The 21,208-nt window shown below is 44.9% G+C and overlaps 2 protein-coding genes across 3 annotated transcripts in view; both read left to right on the top strand.

Annotated features, from left to right (window-relative positions):
* DCTN5 (dynactin subunit 5) overlaps nucleotides 1-9,256 on the top strand; it is a 36,612-nt gene extending 27,356 nt beyond the window's left edge. The window contains exons 6-7 of one of the 2 annotated variants that reach the window (XM_053554489.1): nucleotides 6,253-6,403; nucleotides 7,938-9,256. In XM_053554489.1, coding sequence (XP_053410464.1) covers nucleotides 6,253-6,403; nucleotides 7,938-7,977 — 191 coding nt within the window. In that variant the 3' untranslated portion in view covers nucleotides 7,978-9,256. The remainder of the gene's footprint in view (nucleotides 1-6,252; nucleotides 6,404-7,937) is intronic. The other variant, XM_053554491.1, reaches the window with a different exon arrangement.
* Nucleotides 9,257-9,382: 126 nt separating this feature from the next.
* PLK1 (polo like kinase 1) lies at nucleotides 9,383-21,153 on the top strand. The gene is made up of 10 exons (XM_053554487.1): nucleotides 9,383-11,171; nucleotides 11,883-12,051; nucleotides 12,726-12,870; nucleotides 13,898-13,991; nucleotides 15,062-15,281; nucleotides 18,371-18,526; nucleotides 19,838-19,915; nucleotides 20,094-20,248; nucleotides 20,349-20,531; nucleotides 20,659-21,153. Exons 1-10 carry the CDS (start codon nucleotides 10,764-10,766, stop codon nucleotides 20,863-20,865), a joined length of 1,815 nt encoding a protein of 604 aa, XP_053410462.1. The 5' UTR covers nucleotides 9,383-10,763; the 3' UTR covers nucleotides 20,866-21,153.
* Nucleotides 21,154-21,208: the final 55 nt, after the last annotated feature.

Genomic DNA, 21,208 nt, shown 5'->3' with positions numbered 1-21,208 from the left:
CAGGTGGATGTTTCCACTTCACAGATGAGGGGAAACTCCAAGACATTAGATAACTTAGTCCACCCTAGGGCAGCACTTGTGGCTCAAAGGGGTAGGGCGCCAGCCCCATAAGGTGGAGGTTGTGGGTTCAAACCCAGCCCCAGCCAAAAACTGCAAAAACAAACAAACAAAAAAACCCAAAATCTTAGTCCACGCTGTACAGTGAGGAGGCGAATCACACCTTGCCTGTATGGTCCCACAGTCTATGCTCTTTAGCTCTGCCCTAGAAAGAGGAGACAAGCTCACCCTTGGAACCCATGTGCTGTGTGTCCTATCTCATACCAGCAGTCTATAATAGTTGTAAATTTTTTTTTTTTGTCATGTCCTGGCATCTTTCCCAGGTCCTTTCTCTTTTGTATCACCAAAAAGGTGAATTTTGGAATTGGCAGCATTTAGGCTTTCTCCAGGGTAACCTCTTGGAAGCTTCTAGAGCGTATGTAACAGATTTATCCAGCCTATGTTAGCTTGCCACTTCCTGCAACTGACTGTCCATTTCCTTGATGAACAATTGAAGTTAAGAAAAAGTGAGGGTTTTTTTTTTGAGCTTTTTAAAACAAACATTATTTAAAAATCTTAAAGTAATTCAAGCGTATGATTTCAAAAGTCCAGTCCAATATGGGAGGGAGACAACTGTTTCCTGAATAGTTTTTATTCATTTCTACAGGAAATAGTCTGTGTGCACATGCAGATATAGGCGTACACTCTAACCTCTTTTTATTCATACAAATGAGAGCATTCTCTATGTGTTCTTCTACACTTTTTTTCTTTTGCTTAATATATCTTAGAGATTATTCCATGTTGGCACTTATGGGTGATAAAAAATACCAAGTGTGAACAATTTATAGAGCATTTACCATGTACCAGATACTCCTCTGAGTTGTGTACATTTGTTAATTCCTTTAATTCTTACACTTTACTATGAAGTAGATATAGTTATTATTCCCAAGAAATAGTGGTTAAATAAATTGCCAAGTAAAGTAAATTTATATATCTTAAAATGAGAGTGAATCCGGGCATATGGCTCTAGAGTCCATACTTTTAACCACTAAGCTGGAATTTCTCCATGTCGTAATACTTTTTATTGCCCAAAATTGTATCATCTGGCCAGCCTTTGCTGTACAGAAAGCTAAGAAAGTTGAGTATTTTGCTTTTTCAGCCAGGCAAGGATAAAAGGGGCTTGGGAGTGGATATTGGGTGAACCATCCAACAATGTCTGCCATAGGCAGAAAGCCTAGTGTCCCCTCTGAGAACATGTCTTCTCTCAGTGTGCCCTGTAGTTTTGTGCTACAATTGTGCTGCAATTGTGGTCTGGCCAGTTAAATGGAAACAGATTTTTAGGTAAGACAAGAATCTAGTTAGAACACTTTGTTGCAAATGACAGTAATTCAGCTTGAACCAGTTTAGGCTAAAAAAGGGTTTTATTGGCTTATACAACACATCATGCAAAAGACTAGCTTGAGTAGCAATGTAATGTGAACCTTGGGCAAGTTTTTTAATCTCTCTGTTCCTTGGTATCTTAAGCTGCACAGTGGGAATAATAAGAGAGTTGGTGGATTAAATGAGGTGCTGGGGACAGTTCTTGGCACTTAGAAAGTTCTCTGTAAGTAATAATTTATTGTCATTGCAGGAACTATGTCCTAAGATTTAAACCCCCTTAGGGCTTTTTGTTTTTTATATGTTTTTCACCTTTGTGTTAATAAAGACTGGGATGCTATAGCAGAGAGACCACCAAAATACAGTGGCTCCAACAAGACGTGTTTATTTCTCTCTCCCATAATAGCGCAGGGATAGATAGGCAGGTGGTTCCGGGCAGGTAAGTGCAGTGGCTCCACAATGTCGTTAGGTACCCAGGTGCCTGCTGTCTTATGATGTGGCCATATTTACTGATAAGGGAGGCTGTAAATTTAGTCCTTAGTTGGGTAGCCAAAACTGTGAGGAAGGAGGTTCTAATAGTAAGAAGGGGAGGGGAAGAAAAGACCTTGGGAGATAGCAGGCAAACCTGGTCAGGTCTCTGTGTTGGCTTGCTTCCCTTTTGCTGCCAGTGGGCCTTCTCTGTGCATTTGAGGACATGACAGCTCAAAGCTCCAAACTTGTATTCTCCCAGCTAGGTGACCCTGAGTGAAGTGTTTTCTCCCTTCTAGTTCTAATTTGGAAAATCTCAAAGTTCTCAGTGGTTTGGTGTGAGTCCCATGTACTTTGGGATCAATCACTGTGGCCAAGGGTGTTCAGCCATATGATTAACCCACTCTGCATCATGGGTTTCCTTTGTATGCCCATGGTGGGGAATAGCAGAGTCCATTACAAAACAAGGTGTGCTGGGAAGACGAAAACAATAGCTACTACAAACAGTGAATGAGTCTATAATTATGTGCTGAAATTGTTAGGAAGTGTGTTGACAGTCAGTGTGTATCCTAGAAAAGGCCAGCTGGACTCTGTCTCCATGGTGGCCCTCACCCCAGGGACAGTATGTCACCAGTTACTTTTTAGCCCTAGAGAAAAAGTCCTTTTGTCCTCAGAATACCCCCAGAAGAGTGGGCAGAAAGAAAGTCTCCAGTTGCCTTCCAGAGGGGGGATTTATCGGCTTATGTAGCTGAAAAGGCCAGGGCTCCATTGGACTTCCCAGGACTCAAAACAGTGACATCAGTGACCTGTCTCTCTCTGCATTTGAATCTACTTTCCTTTGAGTTGGCTTTATTCTCAGGCTTCATAGAGTGAACCCACAGCTCCAATTATTGGTGGAAAGTGTCCCCTTTGCTGACAGACCCCTACATTTTGTTCTCATTGGTCCAGACCAGGAAGGTACCCAGCCTCAAGTAATCACTGTGACAGAAAGGTGGACTACAGTGAGTGGCTAGGCCCGCCATGTATCCACCTGAACTGGTGCCTGGTGGATATGGTGGGGGTGATATATCCAGAAGGGGATGAAAGGTGCTGCGCAGGAACAATCGTCAGGTGTCTAGTTCAGGCCTCTTCCCTTTCCCTGAGGTCTTTTCTTTTCCTCCCTCTCCTCGTTGACTCTTACCAGTCTCTAAGTACTCTTGGCCTTGAGAGTACCTTCTGAGGGTATCACTGAAGGGATATCTAGGCCAGGATTAGGAGACAGAGGAAGGATGTTGCTTGGTCAAAGTGGGTGTTTAATAAAGAGCTATATGGAGGGTAGTCTTCTGTCTGGAATTGCTTATTTCCCTAGGTCCCCAAAGTACCTTATGGGAGGGTCTCTGGGTAGAGTTCTAGTTATATATCTGTGTTCCTGTCTGAGCCCCCACTACCTGTAAGCCCCTGAGGAGTCAGGCATGTGCCTGTGGGTTATTCAGCACATAGTTAATGAATGGATTGCCTGGATATGAGCCCTTCTCCCCCAGCCTCCCCAGGCTTCAGACCCCACTCCAGCTCTAGATAAGCCTCATGTTTCAGGATCCCTGGTTCGGGAACAGGGTTGAATGATTGATTTGTAAGCCTCCTAGTGTCTGATTTAGTTTTGCTTGGCTGCACCGAGACACCTTGTGGTTGGCTGGGGTTTGTAATGGCCTCTGAATTAGTCACTTCTGCATGAACAAGTTCACTTAGGGCCTGAGGTCTCAGTTCCTTTCTTAGTCACTGACCTATCTGTTTGATGGCAGACTTGAAATTTATCAGATAATATAACTCCTATTCAACACGTCCTTAGAAGTTTATCAGTTATATAGGGGTCTTGGTGGCTAGGGAGGCCTTTCTCAGTATCCTGTTCTGGCTGGTGAGAACCCCAGAGGGTGTTCCCCAGCCATGTTCTGGCTGGTCTCAGTCATGCTGCAGGACAAACTGGAATCTAACAAACCTAGATGGTCACTATGGGTAATCAGATCCAGCTGGATGATCCCATGGTGGTAGCTTCTATGAAGTTGCACAGCTCCTGAAATGGTACTGGCAGTGTTGAGACAATGTGTCCCAAGGACTGGTTCTAAAAGAACTAGGTCTCTTAACTGGCTGTTGCTCAGTGGTTAGCACGACAGCCCCATACACCAGGGATGGCAAGTTTGTGCCTCACCTGGGACTGATAAACAAACAAACAACAAAAAAAACAACAACAAATTTTCAAATAAAAGATCCAGGTCTCAGCAAAATATCCTGCAAGCTTAGACCAAATGCCACAAGTCTATGATCACTAAAACACTTCTGAAGCTCCTGTCAATGGGGTTGTGTATTTTCTGGAACATGTGCTTGCTGTAGGAAGGTAGGGCCCAGGTTACATGCCCTACCTCGTGCATAGAGAAAACAGATATACCACCACTCACTTATTTATTTAACAAATACTTATCATGCCCCTACTGAGAGCCTGGGGAAGCAGTCAGGCCAGCACTTTGAACAGCACTTCAAACCTTACCAGACACATGGTTATGATAGTTAATGTTATTACTATCACTGAATGAAAAAGTCTCTGGTAGACTTTCTCAGTTCCTGGGCCTCTTGTATTTTCTATTCTCCCCATTATCTCCATTTTATAGACAGGGAAGTTGAGGCACAGAGAGGTTAAATAACTTGCCCAAGGTCACACAGCTGGTAAGGGAAAGAGCTGGCATTTGAATCTAGGGTTCTTTAGTCCATGAGTTTAACTAATAGATCATATTGCCTTTTGGTAGGGAGGGAGTGAGCAAGTAAGTGAACACATGAGTCTAGGATTGAGGGCTTGCAAAACAAGCAGGGAAGGCCCAAGGGGCAGCATGTAGGTGGGTATATGTTGGTGTCAGCAGGGTTGGGTTGGAATTCAAGCTTTACCACCTCCTGGCTACATAACCATAAGTAAGTAATCCAAGGTTAATGAGATCAGATTAGCCTTAGCCCTGTGCCTGGCACATAGTAAATGTTCAGTAAGGGTTCACTGTTAGTGATATTATTACAGATACCATGTAGATAAATTGGATTAACATACCACAGTTGCAGCTATGTAAAACAGAAACTCTGTGTTGACAAGGACTAGAAAGGAGAATTAAAAAAATGAAAACAGCTGCTAAAAGATAAGAGCGAATTAGGGACATTTTCTTTAGTGCTTCCTCATGTTTTAATAAGTGTTTCTAGAAGAAATAAGTAAAACATACACACAGTGGGTGCTCAACAGACCTTTGAATGTATGAATGAAAAGTATTTTTATTGGTTTATCTCATTGCTTAAAAACCATACCTGATGGTATGGCTACCATTAGGGGAATTGTTACTAGAAAGCAGCCTGTGCAAAAAAGAGCTAATATCACAGGCTTGTATGGTAACCCTGTAAATGTTGAATTTACTGCTAGAGGTTTGAATAAATTTGCAATGGGAAGAAAGGGAAATCTTTTTGAAATGGCTTTGCATTTTCTGTCTGTTACATCTCAATATTTGGTAAAATTGATTTAAAATGTTATATGCTTGCAATTTTGTAAATGCTAGAGGGATTATCCAAATCAAAGAAAGCTACACAAAAATAAAATAAGAAAGGAAATATAGCTTGCTTGCTTTTTGCCACCATGGGTGGGTTGGAATTTAAAATCTTTGGTTATTGGAACTATGACGAGTCTCTGTAACTGATGATTTTTGCTATGATTTGTGCCTACTGGAGCCTCTGGGCAGAGGGAGGCAACATGCAAAGAGAGCAACTCTATGGACCTACACATTTGGAATTTAAAAATGTAGTTAAAGTTGCTAATGAGCCCTTGTTTAAATCAAATATCAGACCCTTAGAGGCTGATGTGCACATTTTTGAGTGGGTCAGTCTGGACTCTAAGACTGACAAGACAGGTTTTCTCAATTCCTATATGTCACTTGCACTTGGACCACAGCTGTCTAGCACGGCAGCATACCTTTGGTGTCACTGAAGAAAAGCAACTGGCTTGTTTAGAATCTGAATACATCCTGATTACCTGAACCTGACTCCAACTTGGAACGTACTCCTCCACTTCGGAACTTTGTCAGCAGGAACTTTGCTGCACTGAAAACAGACAGAAGCTCGGTGAACAGACTCAGACTCTTGGGCTGTTGGAGAATCCCTTCTGTGGAGCTCTAAACTATGAAAATATCCTGGAACCTGGCTGGACCATTTGGGTCACACAAATGTCCACAGGAAAGGGTTCCTTCTCTAATTAGACCATCTAAACTGCTGATGGGCGCTTTTGTCTCTCTTGTGGAGGCTAATTGTTTTGTAATTCTTGCCTAAAGCTTCAGGGTGAAAAAGGGCACATCACAGGTCCCCTCCTATTTTTGACAGATCCGACTCTGGACCATCACTGGGGCTTATTAACATTGCTGCTATTGACTCTTTGTGTTCAGCTTTCTGGATTAGTTGCAGTTTGCAACAATGGACTGAGAGCCTTCTTCTACTTCCTTCACTTTCCTCCCAGTACACACACCTTCGTAAGGTAGGTTGATAATTAAAATGTAGCTGTCTCCCAAAAAGGATTTGTTTTCTAGGCTGCTCACTAAGTAATCAGGGATAGAAAGTTGTATCAACCCATTTTGAAATTCTTGAGAATTCAGGATTTTTATCCTTTATTAGTTTTCTAAGGCTACCGTAACAAAGTACCACAAACTGAATGGCTTAACCAATAATAGACATTTATTTTCTTACAGTTCTGGAGGAACTCAAGAGCAAGGTGGCAGGTTTAGTTTCTCCTGAGGCCTCTCTCCCTGGGTTGCAGATGGCTGACTTCTTGCTGTGTCCTTGCGTGGTTTCTTTGTCAGTGTGTCTGTGTCCTAATTTCTTCTCTCTCTCTTTTTTTTTGGCTTTTTTATGAGGGCGCAAGTCATATTGGATTAGGGCTTGCCTTTAAAAAAACTAAACAAAACCAGGCAGCACCTGTGGCTCAAAGGAGTAGGGTGCTGATCCCATATGCTGGAGGTGGCAGGTTCAAACTCAGCCCCAGCCAAAAACTGCCCAAAAAACCCCAACAAAAACCATTTTAATTTAATCACCTCTTTTAAAGGGTCACATTCTGAGGTACTTTTGGTTAGTGCTTCAACATACGAATTTGGAGGGGACACAATTCAGCCTATAATATATCATTACCAATTCCTGAATGTATCTTTCTGGTTAAGTTGTATGAAAATGTTTATCTGTAAAAATGCTTTTGTGCCTCTTGCATACAACTCTTCCAGATGAAAGCCCTGGATAAGAGTAAGAGATGATTGAGTGCCCATGCAATTGTTCACGCCTGTAATCCTAGCACTCTGGGAGGCTGAGGCAGGTGGATTGCTTGAGCTCTGGAGTTGGAGACCAGCCTGAACAAGAGCGAGACCCCGTCCCTACTAAAAATAGAAAAACTAGCCAAGTGTTGTGGCAGGCACCTGTAGTCCCAGCTACTTGGGAGGCTGAGGCAGGAGTTTGAGCCCACAGTCTGAGGTTGCTATGAACTATGATATCACACTAGCCTGGGCAATAGTGAGAATCTGTCTCAAAAAAAAAAAGATAATTGAAAAAAATGAAAAATTAAGACTGTAGAATGAGGCACACTGATTTTGGAATATTGGAGAAAAAATTAAAACCTGGTATCTTGGGAGGTTTGATCTTTGTTCTTCACAGCTATTCCTGGGAGGGTCTGCTTCCTGAAGGTGAGAGAATTTCCAGTGCTGCCTTCCCAGGCTCTGAGTGCTTTGAGTTCAGATTGACAACAAAGGGAGGCCCAGCTCCATCATTTTTTAAGAAGAGCTTCATATGTCATCCACACTTGTGAAATGGCTAAATTTGTATCATTAACAAGCAGAACTGTTAGGAACTTAACTGCCTTTAGACAGTCCCTCAGAAGGCAAGGATTCCAGGGAGTTTTCAAATGGGATTGAAACATCAGGGCAGGAGGCCTTCTGGTTGGAGGCCACATTAGGATCTTGTTAACCTATACTGCCTGACGAATGCTTGTCCTGCTTGGGGTGCTCTAACATTGCATATTCTTTTTTCAGGGGTACCACCTATTCCCTAGGACTACACTTTTATATGTGATCTTACCTATCATGACACTGCCTCAGCCCTGCTTCAGCTTATTGGCCAGAGTTGTGCTATCTCTGAATTGATGCCTCAGAGTCAGGTAAAAAATGTCCATACAGAAACTTAAGGAGAAAGCCACCTGGTTTTCTAAGATAGACTTTTATGGTTAATGGGATTTATTTTAACTGGATTAATCCAAGACCTCCAATAGGTAGAACAGAATAATCCAAGACCTCCAATAGGAGAACCTCCATACTGCAAGTTGGTCTTACATTTTTGCATGGGGTCCTACTGGCAATAATTTTGCTGTAAAGAAACTTTGGCAAGGAGGTAGACGGTGCAGAAAAGAGACAATACAGCAGGCTTATGACTACTCTCCTTAGAAAAACCTGTTTCCAAGGATAGCCCGTAACTAGCATCTAGGAGCATGGATTTCAGGAGGGTTCTCACCATCCCCTAAAATTTAGGAGTGTCCAAAGTGCAGCCTCTGGGTCGCATGAAAATTATTTGAGGACTGTTTTACTTATCTGTGGTGTCGAATATTGTAAAAAGTATGCATAGACCTTTTCTTTTTTTCATCAGCTTTCATTAGTGTTTGTGTATTTAATGTGTACCCAAGTCAACTTTTATTTTTCCAATGTATGGCAGAAAAAGAAAAAAGGTTGGACACCCATGCCTGCCTAAATGATGAGGGTGGCTTACTGGGCCCTAACTGTTCATGCAAACAATGCAGTTTATGCTAGACACTGGCATAAACTCCTAAACTCCTTCTGGGAGTCTGGGATTTTGGTATGCATTAGAGGATGATATGACCAATGCCAATAAAAACCTTGGGCTCTGAGTCTCTATCAAGCTTCTGTGGTACACATTTCACATGAGCTGTTATAACTCATTGCTGGGGGAATTAAGTGTGTCCTGTGTGACTCCACTGGGAGGAGGACTCTAAGAGGCTTCTGCTTGTTTTTTTCTGGTTTGGCCCTCATGCCTTTTTCCTTTGCTGATTTTGCTTCATAGCCTTTCACTGTAATAAAATATAGCTACGAGTATGACTATATGCTAGGTTTTGAGTCTCTTAGTGGATCTTCATATTGGGAGGTGGCATTGGGTACCCCCAACATGGCAGGCACAAAGGAGACTTACGGGGTGTTGGTAGTGTTCTCTTTCTCAGTCTGGGTGCTGTTTACAATGAGAGAATTCGGTTTGTGAAAATTCATTGAACAGTACAATTATGTATGATATGTATATTTTTTGTGTAAATATATCAAATTTCAATAAAAAGTTAAAATAGCATTTATACCATGTGAATAGAAAATAACTTATTAAAATTTGCCTTTCAGCAAACATTTTAGTAATACCTCCTTTTACTAAGCATTACACTAGAAGCTTGGGACATGGGTGGAAAGGACAGCATCATTGACAAATTGTCAGTTTAATTGGGAGGCAGATGAAGGATGCTTACAATATGGCTGATTTTTGCTGGGCTCCATCAAGGACCTCATAGGGTACTAAGGAGGCACAGAGAAAGAGCTTCTGATTTGGGTATTTGGTCATTCCAGGGTTGCCACTCAAGTACCTACAGAGAAGTCAGACAGGTAAATGGGCAACGAAGGGTAGTTAGGAACTGTGGCAAACAAAGTTGCTGCCAGAGCTTCTGGTTTTTTTCTAGGACAAGCCACAAACCTGAAGTTTTATGTGCGCCCTCTTTTTAAGTCATATAAATGAATTCCAATTTTAAAAAGTGGGAGCCCAAACAAAACACTCCCACAGGACAAGTTTGTTGTCCAGCAGGACACATGACTTGTCAGTTTGTTAGGCATTCTTCCACTTAACCCTGCCTCTTACCAAAAACTTTATTTTAAAATAGTCAGTGGGAAATATAATACAGCAGCGGCAGGCCAGACAGCTTTGTTGTATCATGGGAGACTTTGGTACAGTGTTTCTCAAAGTTCAGTATGTGTAGGAATCACCTGAACAGGCTCGTTGAAAGGCAGATTCTGACTAGGGGTTGTGGAGGGGGGCCTGAACATTTGCCCATGCCTTTCTTTCTTGGACGAGGCTGGGTTTGAACCCGCCACCTCCAGCATATAGGGCTGGCGACCTACTCCTTTGTGCCACAGGCGCCGCCTGCCTATTCCTTTCTAACAAGCTCCCAGGTGATCGTGATGCTGCGGAGCCCTATAATACAAAAGGGAACGGGGACTTGCCGTGAAACTGCGTTTGTCTGGCAAGGATCCTGTTTTTACTTAGATTTTAGTTTGCTTAGGGTGGCGTGGCAGAGAGCTGATGGCCTTTACCATCAAGGCGAGTGCTAAGGCTCTCCTAAGTTTCTTGTTGGCTCTGCCAGGTCGTTACTCTTAAGAGTTTATATTCTAGAAGGTGGGGCGGGGATAGGAGGAGGTACTAGGAAAAGCTTCCTGGAGTAGGTGCCTGTGAACTGCTGGAGCTTCGCCGGCTGGCCTAGAGAGGGAGAAACCCTGAACGAATTCGCCCTCTCCTGGGGCTGGGGCTCGGCATCCCTACGCCAGGCATGGTTTCCCAGGATATCCCACGTGTCTGCGGTCGGCGCGCCCCTGTCAATCAAATTTTTCCCCCGGCTGGCTCTGAGTTTAAAGGCGGCTGCGGGGTAGAGCGCTCCCATGGTGCCGCGCGGCGGGCGGGTTTGGATTTTAAATCCCCGCGGCCAATCAGTGGCGCGCAGGCTTCTGTAACGTTCCCAGCACCGCGTTTGAATTCGGGGAGGAGAGGAACTGTGCGACGCTTCTGCTCCCACCCTGCCAGGTCTGCCGAGCAACTCCGGGAGCATGAGTGCAGCGGCGACTGCAGGGAAGCTGGCACGGGCACCGGCCGACCCTGGGAAAGCCGGGGTCCCTGGCGCTGCAGCTCCTGGGGCGCCGGCGGCAGCTCCTCCAGTGAAAGAGATCCCGGAGGTCCTAGTGGACCAACGCAGCCGGCGGCGCTATGTGCGGGGCCGCTTTTTGGGCAAGGGCGGCTTCGCCAAGTGTTTTGAAATCTCGGATGCTGACACCAAGGAGGTATTCGCAGGCAAGATCGTGCCTAAGTCTCTGCTGCTGAAGCCGCACCAGAAGGAGAAGATGTCCATGGAGATTTCCATTCACCGCAGCCTCGCCCATCAGCACGTTGTAGGCTTTCACGGCTTTTTCGAGGACAACGACTTCGTGTTCGTGGTGTTGGAGCTCTGTCGCAGGAGGGTGAGTGCTGCTGCAGGAGGACTGGAGCTGCTTGGGGAGCCGGAGTTGAGGCACCTGGACCCGGAGGTGCTGGGAAAAACTGCTTGGGAAAGGGGTACTTGGAGTTGGAGCTGCCAGAGCTGGAAACCTCCAGCTGGGGATGGAAAAGGTCTCTGCTAAGGGGTGCTTGAAATTTATAGGGGAAGAGATTCCAGTTAAGTGGAATCTGAGTCATGTTGCTACCAGGGACGTCGGCTCCTACACGTAAGGTGTTGGTGGCGGATACTGGCAGTCCAGGAGTGCAGAGCCAGAAGAGTCCCAGGATAGGGGGGACTCCGAACTTCGGAGTGGGTTTGGGAGGAGTGCTTGGAGCCTGCCTTCGTCTTCCCGGGGAGAGAGGAGTCAGGAAAGGGATCTGCTGCTGGGTGGAATCCGTGGAGGGGATCCTGGGGACTCTTGAATCCTAGGCAAGGGAGAGACATTTAGGAGAGGCAGTGGGGGGAATGGCTGTGGCCAGTGTTAGGGCAGGCTCTAGATCCTAGTTGTCCTGGAAAATGAATTGGAGGCAGGAGGTCAGGGAAGAAGAGAAACCTGACAGAACCCCTTCTTCAACCCCTCTGGGGGCCCAGGGTCCAGCCCTGGGGTTGCCTTTAGTTAGTAACTCTCCTTCTTCCCCAATGGGCCTCAGTACTGCCTCCCCATTGCTCCTGCTCTCTCCTCTTCACCCCCTAGTCTCTCCTGGAGCTGCACAAGAGGAGGAAAGCCCTGACTGAGCCTGAGGCCAGATACTACCTGAGGCAAATCGTCCTTGGCTGCCAATACTTGCACCGAAACCGAGTTATTCACCGGGACCTTAAGCTGGGCAACCTCTTCCTGAATGAAGACCTTGAAGTGAAAATAGGTGAGGCTGGGCCTGCAGAGGTGCTTAACCCCACAAGAGTAGGAACTTGGAGGAAGCTGGGAGAAAGGAAATAGGAAGGCGACAAGGAGAAGAAAGAGGATGATGGAAGTCTGGGCTGTCGGTTACCTCTAGAATTCTCATTAGTCCAAAAACCTAAAACAACCCACAAGCCAGTATCTTGCCTGCAGATGCATTATTTTTGTGCCCCAACTGCAGTGTTTTAAAAAAAGAATTTGAATTTTTTCCCATTTTTTTAAATTGGGAGGCTTGACATGAAAATTTGGATTTGGAACTCCTTTTAAACATTTGGAAGCTCCAGCAATACAGGAAGCCACAGTCGCCCATCCTTCCCTATTACAATGTCTTCACAGACCTGCCAAGTAGCGGTATTGGAGGTTACTTGGTTGATCTTTGAGGCCATTTGAGTTTTGTCATTCCTGTCAATTTCCTTTTAGGAGCAAAGCCCTCCCTCCTTTCTAAGGGGAGGGATGAGAAGGGTCACTGGAGGCACCTCCCTGGGGCAGTGTGGTGGGAGAATTCCTGGGCAAGCCATGCTGCATACCAGGAGCAGAGGCTTGTAGGATCAAATGATGGTCAAACCTGAACCAGCTGTCTGCATTGACAGATGGCAGAGACTGGCATCTGAGTACCCACTGTTCCTCCCTCTGTCCCAGGGGATTTTGGACTGGCAACCAAAGTCGAATATGATGGGGAGCGGAAGAAGACCCTGTGTGGGACTCCTAATTACATAGCTCCTGAGGTGCTGAGCAAGAAAGGGCACAGTTTCGAGGTGGATGTGTGGTCCATTGGGTGCATCATGTAAGTTGGGAGTTGACTTAGGACCTGCTCAGCCTCAGCAGGGCCCTTTGGGACATCTTATCTGGCTGACCTTTCTGCCTTACAGAAAGGCTGCTCCAGAGGATAGGTTGCCCCCAAACACAGCCTAAGTTCCATATCTTTCCTTGTCACTCTGGTATATCCTGTCATGTTCCTGCAGCATCAGCTATGGGGCCAGAGAAGGGAAAGGAAAGAGCTCTACGACCTTGCTTTAGCCCCCTTGCTAGAGTTGTCTACAGACCAGTGTCATCTACCTGGGAACCTGTTAGAAGTACAAAATCTCAAAACCCAGACCAATTATTGGATTAGAATCTGGATTTTTAATAAGATCCCTGGGTGATTCCCATATGTAGTAGAGTTTTAGAAACATTCACCTGTATTGCGTGTGAGGAATTAGGCAGGAGGTATGGCTGGCAGCCTGAGGTGCCTGTGATCAGTGTGGATCGAGACCATCAGAAGGGGTTGGTGGTAGTCAGAGGCTTTGGCCCTTTCAGATATTTTTTTGTTTTTGGCCTAGGTAGTGGGGAGTTAGAAGTGAGTTGTACCAATGGCTTTCACGGGTTTTTCTAATGGAGCTTTCTTCAAATGAAATTTTAAGCCTTACATACAGAAGTGTTAAACATGGAGCTGCTTCGATAGAACAGGAAGCCCACCCACTTTACCCTGGTGTGTATGGCCAACAGCCTGTGAGGCCCTTGCACAGAGTGCCTGATTACTACCTGCTGTAGTTGAAAATCACTGGTCTTTAAGAATCCTGGTCTTTAAAAAGAAAGAAAGAATCCTGTTTGTTTTTTTTTTTTTTTTTTTTTTTTCACTTTACTGAGGGCTTATTCCAAGCAGTATCCTGGCTCCTGTGGCTGCTAAGTGGACTTGGGGGTTATTTTCAGGGGCCCCAGAGTCAGAGTGGATATCCATCGATGCCTGGCCTTGGTTCTGGCTGTGCCATGATTCCTCCTGTGTCTGGATTTTGGCTGGGATCCTTGAGCCAAACCCCACCTTGTGCTTACAGGTATACCTTGTTAGTGGGCAAACCACCTTTTGAGACTTCTTGCCTAAAAGAGACCTACCTCCGGATCAAGAAGAATGAATACAGTATTCCCAAGGTGACTAACAGCACTTTAAGTTTTAATCGGTTTTCCTCCCAAAAGCTATTTACTGAGCCCAGCTATATCCTGGGGATAGAGATAGATCAATCCCACCCTGGGGTAACCACAGAACTTTAGAGGACCTGTGTCCGAAATTGCATACAGGACTTGACATATGTGTGCACACAGCATTTTTTCTAAGGGGAGAGTTTGCAGATTATGAGAGATTGGATAGATAGATAACTCCAAATTTGTAAAAAAGAAAAGAGCAGAGGAGGGAGTAGGAGGCAAGCAGAAGTGCTTCAGCTTTCGAAATGGACTGTCTTAATTCAAGTGGGCTCTGCCAGTTAGCAGCCAGATCACGTTGGACAAATGGCCCAAATCTTCTGAACCATTTTCCCATCTATAATGGTGTTCCTGCTTCAGAGCACCTCACAGAGTGTCTTGCATACAATAAGCACTCAAAGAATCATGAACACTGTGAATTCAAGGCCTTACCAATATGAGAGTGGTAGGCATTTTCACAAGTACTGGCATAAATGCATTTAAAAGAATAGCTGGTTCCTACAGGAGCCTAACTAATACAGGGCCACTTGGCAGCGTAATGTGCTGGCTAAAGCCTATCATCATAAGGACAGATGTAGTAATTCTGTTACAAAGGGGTTAGTTCTCTGTCAGAGAGACAGAGCATGGAATGGCTCAAGCTGAGTAGACAAGGCATTCACTCTATGCCTCAGTTTCCTCATCTGCCAAAAAAGTGATGAAAATAGAGATCTCTATCCTTAGATATTTTAATGAGTTAAGTGAGTTAAACACAGGAAATGCTTAAAAGGCTTATTTTTTGCATGTTGTAAGTGCAGAGTTAATGCTGGGCTGTTATCATGCATCTGACCTGTGCTAGACCGTAGCCCACTGACTCTTCTCAGCAACACTGAGTAAAGCCAATAGTGAAGAACTTGCCATAGAACCAAGTTCTGAATCACGGAACCTGTGGCACATTTGAGACCAGAGGGCTGCATGTGGACTGATGGCTGGCAGTCCCATCCTCAGGGTCCCCCTCATGTCCTGCTTATGGCTCTTTGCCCTAGCACATCAATCCTGTGGCCGCCTCCCTTATCCAGAAGATGCTTCAGACAGATCCCACTGCCCGCCCAACCATTAATGAGCTGCTTAACGATGAGTTCTTTACTTCTGGCTACATCCCTGCCCGTCTTCCCATCACCTGTCTCACCATTCCACCGAGGTTTTCCATTGCTCCCAGCACCCTGGACCCCAGCAGCCGGAAACCTCTCACAGTCCTCAATAAAGGTAAGACAAGGGGCAAGACAGTAGAGCCCAAGAAAGCCCAGGCTTTAGGAGTGTGCAGCTTCCTCTCCGGCCCTCAGAGCTCAGGTGTGGAGGAAGATAGGCCTCTCCTTAAATCCATTGTTCCCATGCTCTTCTGTAGCTCAGCTCTGTCAGGAAACAGACTTTAGCATGGCTGGATAAACCCACTGGGCCCAAGAAGAAAATGGACTGAATGCCAAAGCCTGAAATTAAAAATTCCTGATATCATTCTTACATAGTTCATTGAAAAAAATAACATTTTCAAATAGACACATGAACATAATGCAATATACACCCTCTCATTCCCACCAGATTCGATAATTATCAAGATTTTTATCACATTGCTTCATTTATCATTTTTTTATTGCTTTAAAGTATTAAAAATTACTCCCAGGTGGCTTGCCATTTTAGCCCTATAAGTTTCAGAGTGTATCTCTTAAAAAAGACATTTTCTTATAAAACTATAAAACCACATGTCATCACTTAGTTGCCATTGCTTTTAGATCTCTTTAGAGGACAGAATTAGGAAATAACATGTTTGGAGGTTAGGGTAAAACCTTGCATTTATGATATTTCTTTTTTTTTTTTTTTTCTTCGAGACAGAGTCTTACTATGTGAGCTCTTGGTAGAGTGCTGTGGCATCACAGCTCACAGCAACTTCAAACTCTTGGGCTTAAACAATTCTCTTGTCTCAGTTTCCCAAGTAGCTGGGACTACAGGCTCCTGCCCCAACACCCGACTATTTTTGTTGTGGTGTTGGTTGTCATTGTTTGGCAGGCCCAGGTTGGTTCAAACCTGCCAGCCCTTGTATGTGCCCGGTGCCCTAGCCGCTGAGCTACAGGTACCAAGCCTGATATTTCTGAATCACTTTTTTAAAAATGTTTATCAGTCTCTCTATATATTTTTCTGAAACTTTTGAGAGTAAGTTGTATGCATTCTGTCCTTTACTCTTAATACTTTTGTGTATATTTTCTAAAACAAAGATGCTTTTACATAACTACAGTACATGACACAATTATCAAGTTTAGGAGCTTTAATGTTGATACAGTTTGTTTTATAGCAATCTTCTTTTCCACTGTAGAGTTACTGCTTTTCTTTGGTAGTTTTTAGTGTCTGATTCAGACATATTAACAGATTTTTACTTCTTTGGTTTTCTAATGCTTTTATTTCTTTTTCCTTAAACCGAAAATCTTGTTTCCTTACATTAGTATACCTGAATTTTTCACTATTTCCCTTTTTCTGTGCCAGGATCTCATTTAGGACCCCAAGTGGCATTTAGGTATCAAGTATCCTTAGTTACCTCTACCTATGATAGTGCTGCCTTTCATGACCTTGACGTTTTTGGAGAGCACTGGGAAGTCAATTTCTGGAATGTCTTTTGGTATTTCCTCATGATTACAGTGAAGTTCTGCATTTTCGACAAGAATAATACAGAAGTGTGCCCATCTTGGTGCATCACATCAGGGTACATGTTTTTTCTTTTTATTGGTGATATTAATCTCAATCACTTGTTTAAGGTGATATATGCTAGATTTCTCCTCTGCAGAATTGTTATTTTTCTGTCTGTAAATAGTAAATATCTTGTGGGGAACTACTTTGATGCTATCTTAATTTCTTCTCAAACTGTTGCCCACTAATTTCAGCATCTCTGGGTGGGCCTTGTAGCAGTTATTACAGTGGTGTTCTACTGGCAGATTTTCTCTTTTCCTTACTCTTTTGCATTTACTAATTGGAATTCTTCTGTAAGGAAGAGTTGTCCTTTCTGTCCCATTTATTTATTTATGTCAGTAATGGATTCATGGATATTTTATTCTTTGAGCTATCATGTAATACTATTATTTTAAGGATCACTTTGTTTTCTTTTGGTTTTAATCTTTGAATATACAGTATTTTAAAAACTTATGGGGGTGGCGCCTGTGGCTCAGTGATTAGGGTGCCGGCTCCATATACCAAGGGTGGCAGGTTCGAACCCGGCCCCAGCCAAACTGCAACAAAAAAATAGCCGGGTGCCTGTAGTCCCAGCTACTCGGGAGGCTGAGGCAAGAGAATCGCCTAAGCCTAGGAATTGGAGGTTGCTGTGAGCTGTGATGCCACAGCACTCTACTGGGGGTGATAAAGTGAGACTCTGTCTCTAAAAAAAAAAACAACTTATTATGGTAATTTTCAAACGTGCCCCACAATAGAACTGTATGATGAATCCATATATATTCGTCCATTTTCAATAATTATCGGCATTTGGTGAGACATATTTTATCTATTTCAATTTTCCCTACTTCTGCTAGAGTTTTTAAAGCAAATTCTTAATTCCTTATTATTTCACATAGTTTTTTTTGAACTGAAAACTTATTTTAAGACATACTTCATATTATATAAGGGGAAATATGGGCGGCACCTGTGGCTCAAGGAGTAGGGCGCTGGTTCCATATGCCGGAGGTGGCGGGTTCAAACCAGCCCCTGCCCAAAACCACACACACACACACAAAAAAAGGGGAATTAACACATGTTGGTAGGGGGAAAAGGATTAAACATTTAACCATCAGAACAATAAAGGTATCTATTCATCTACTGCCCAAAGGCAACCAATGTTAGAATTTTATCATATCTTTTCAGACTCACTTTGGTTATATGTAAGCCTGTAAAGCATATTTTAGGGAAGAAAAATCTCTCTCAGGTTTTCATTTAAATGCCTACTAAATTCATCCCGCTGATGATCTATGATTACTCTTTCCTCTCCATTTTCTTGATGCTGAAGATTTTTTTAATTCTTTGCTTAAAGCTGGGCATCTCTGAGCTGCTAGTGGCTTCAAGCTTTTTCCCTGAGTGGCCAGTTGTATTCTGTAGGGCCAGGACCTTAGGTCAGAGGCTTAAGTGTATGAAGCTCTGTGGCCTCACAGTCTGTACCATGCACCTGTCACATGAGCATGGCAGCTGCTGCTCTGATAACTCTGCACTGACTCAGTTTCCCAAAAAGAGAAGTCTCAGTGGTAGCTGAGTTTTTCTCTGACAAGGAGTGCTGTGCCCTTCTCTAGCCCTGTTTTTGTGCTTAGCTAAAGATACTGTCACCTTCCTAGGCATGGAGAACCCCCTGCCTGAGCGACCCCGGGAGAAAGAGGAACCAGTGGTTCGAGAGACAGGTGAGGTGGTCGACTGCCACCTCAGTGACTTGCTACAGCAGCTACACAGTGTCAATGCTTCTAAACCCTCTGAGCGAGGGCTGGTGAGGCAAGGTAGGTGCTGTCAGGGCCTAGGCAGGGGAGGTTTGCCTGGGGCATCTGGACAAGGCAGAGAAGTCTCAGCCCACAGAGTGTTAATGACTTGTCTAGGCTCTGACTCCATAATACCTTTGGTTCCCCCATTTCCTGTAAATCAAAATCCATATGAGTTAGTCTGACATCCAAGGCTTGGCTCCTGCCTTATTTTTCTGATCTGTCTCTTTTTACTTTACTCTAGCACCTCAATGTGCCACCTTCATACATTTGTAGATGCTGCTGCTTCTGCTCAGTAAATTCATATTGGTCCTTCAAGACTCTTGAAACAGCAGACCCAAATGTGCTCCAGCTTCAGGACTTTTGCCCCTTCTGCTTCCTCCCCTGGAATGCACTTCCTCTAGACCTCTGTGGGGCTCACACTCTCGCCTCCTTCAAATGTCTGCTCCTATGTAACCTCTAGGAGCATCTTGCTGGCCCCTCTGTTAGCACTTCTTATCCCCCTCACCTGCTCCGTAGTTACCATAACACTTCTCACCCAGCATTGCCCGGTATCTCCTTTGCTTATTGTATGTAAAATAAGAGGTTTGTTGTATGCCCTGAACATAACAATTTTAGTGTATTTGGAATTGGCTATCTTCTTACAGTTTCTTTTTTTTAAGAGACAGAGTCTCACTTCGTCACCTTTGATAGAGTGCTGTGGCATCACAGCTCACAGCAACCTCCAGCTCTTGGGCTTAGGCAATTCTCTTGCCTCAGCCTCCTTCCTCAGTAACTGGGACTACAGGCGCCCGCCACAATACTCAGCTATTTTTTTTGTTGCAGTTTGGCTGTGGCCGGCACCCCACTCACTGAGCCACAGGTGCCGCCCTTCTTACATTTTCTTAATCACTCCAACCTGGAAAACTAGATAATACCAGCTGCTGACTCTTACCATGACAGCAGTGACTTTCATATCTCGTCTATACTTATTTTGATAAGTCTTTGTCCCCAAACTTCAGTATAAGCTTTGTGAAGGCTGAGATTTTTGTCTCTCATTCCCTGTACCTTCAACAATGCTGGGCACACGGTAGGCCTTTAATAAATGGGTCAGCTGAATGAAAGAGTGAGTGGAATTTGGTGCACAGTGCTATAAATTTCTGCTTAAATGTCTGTGCTGCTGCTTCTCTGAGCCTGTCAGCAGAGACCTTGCTTTGCTCTTTTCTGGAGTCTTGGACCTCTTAGCTGAGCCTAAGGTAGGATGCCCAGTAGGCGCCCCTGGTGTGGGCCATATGAGTGGGCCAGAGGGGAGGAGGCTGGACCTGATGACTTGTCTGTCTGTTTCTGTCTCAGAGGAGGCTGAGGATCCTGCCTGCATCCCCATCTTCTGGGTCAGCAAGTGGGTGGACTATTCCGACAAGTATGGCCTCGGTAGGTTTCTTCCAGAGAGGGTGGGTGGCCTGGGTGTGGCCAAGTGCCTCTTCAGTTGTTACAGGCTTGCCTTTTTTGGCTCCCAGGTTGTCACTTCTCGGCACTCTCCTGTCTCCATCCCAGTGCTTCTCCCACTTCCTCCTCCCCCTGTCTGAAGTCTCCCTCCACCCATCCCTAGGGTACCAGCTGTGTGACAACAGTGTGGGGGTGCTCTTCAATGACTCGACACGCCTCATCCTCTACAATGATGGTGACAGCTTGCAGTACATAGAGCGTGATGGTGCTGAGTCTTACCTCACTGTGAGTTCCCATCCCAACTCTTTGTTGAAGAAGGTAAGTCCTAGCTGCTCCATAGGGCAAGGTGTTGCTGGGTGTAGGGATTATGCCATGGGTCAGACTCTAATTCTAAAATACCTTCCTCACTTTCAACCAGATCACCCTCCTTAAGTATTTCCGGAATTATATGAGTGAACACTTGCTAAAGGCGGGTGCCAACATCACGCCACGGGAAGGCGATGAGCTAGCCCGGCTGCCCTATCTGCGTACCTGGTTCCGCACCCGCAGCGCCATCATCCTGCACCTCAGTAACGGCAGTGTACAGATCAACTTCTTCCAGGTGAGCTGGAGGTGACCAGGGGGCAGGAGAGAGTTGGGGTGGGAGGTATGGGTACCTGTCTGCAGCAGCAGGCAGTAGGAAGGGCTGGAATTGGAGGACTTCATTCCCCTCCCTCCATCCCTTACAGGACCATACGAAACTCATCCTGTGCCCACTGATGGCAGCTGTGACATACATTGATGAAAAGCGTGATTTCCGCACATATCGCCTGAGCCTCCTTGAGGAGTATGGCTGCTGCAAGGAGCTGGCCAGCCGGCTTCGCTATGCCCGCACCATGGTGGACAAGCTGCTGAGCTCACGCTCAGCCAACAACCGCCTCAAGGCCTCTTCATAGGCACCCTGAACTCGTGCCCCTCTCCACTCCTCTCAGCACTGGGGCCTGCACTGGTCAGTGCCCGCAGTGCTGTTTTTGTAATGTGTCCCCCAGCCCTGGGGGCTGGGCAAAGAGCTGCATCATCCTTGCAGGTGGGGGTTGCTGTGTATAAGTTATTTTTGTACATGTTCGGGTGTGGGTTCTTTCCCTTCCCCCTCAACCCCACCATATGAATTGTACAGAATATTTCTATTGAATTTGGGATTGTCCTTCCTTTGCTTTATATACATTAAACATATGTGAATCTTCTCTTTCCTCTTGTATTCTCTGAGGGGGTCATCCTGGGGCCTGGGCTCTAGGCATG

This window comes from Nycticebus coucang, chromosome 12 (assembly GCF_027406575.1).
Source record: "Nycticebus coucang isolate mNycCou1 chromosome 12, mNycCou1.pri, whole genome shotgun sequence".
In the NCBI taxonomy this organism is placed as follows: Eukaryota; Metazoa; Chordata; class Mammalia; order Primates; family Lorisidae; genus Nycticebus; species Nycticebus coucang.
This window is presented reverse-complemented; position numbering and strand designations above follow the sequence as displayed.

Bases quoted from the DNA above. Each gene is read 5' to 3' on its own strand.
- PLK1 (XM_053554487.1), top strand. From the start codon at position 10,764: ATGAGTGCAGCGGCGACTGCAGGGAAGCTGGCACGGGCACCGGCCGAC. The intron at 12,871-13,897 runs GTAAGTTGGGAG...TTGTGCTTACAG, and splicing joins TGGTCCATTGGGTGCATCAT to GTATACCTTGTTAGTGGGCA. The intron at 13,992-15,061 runs GTGACTAACAGC...TCTTTGCCCTAG, and splicing joins ATGAATACAGTATTCCCAAG to CACATCAATCCTGTGGCCGC.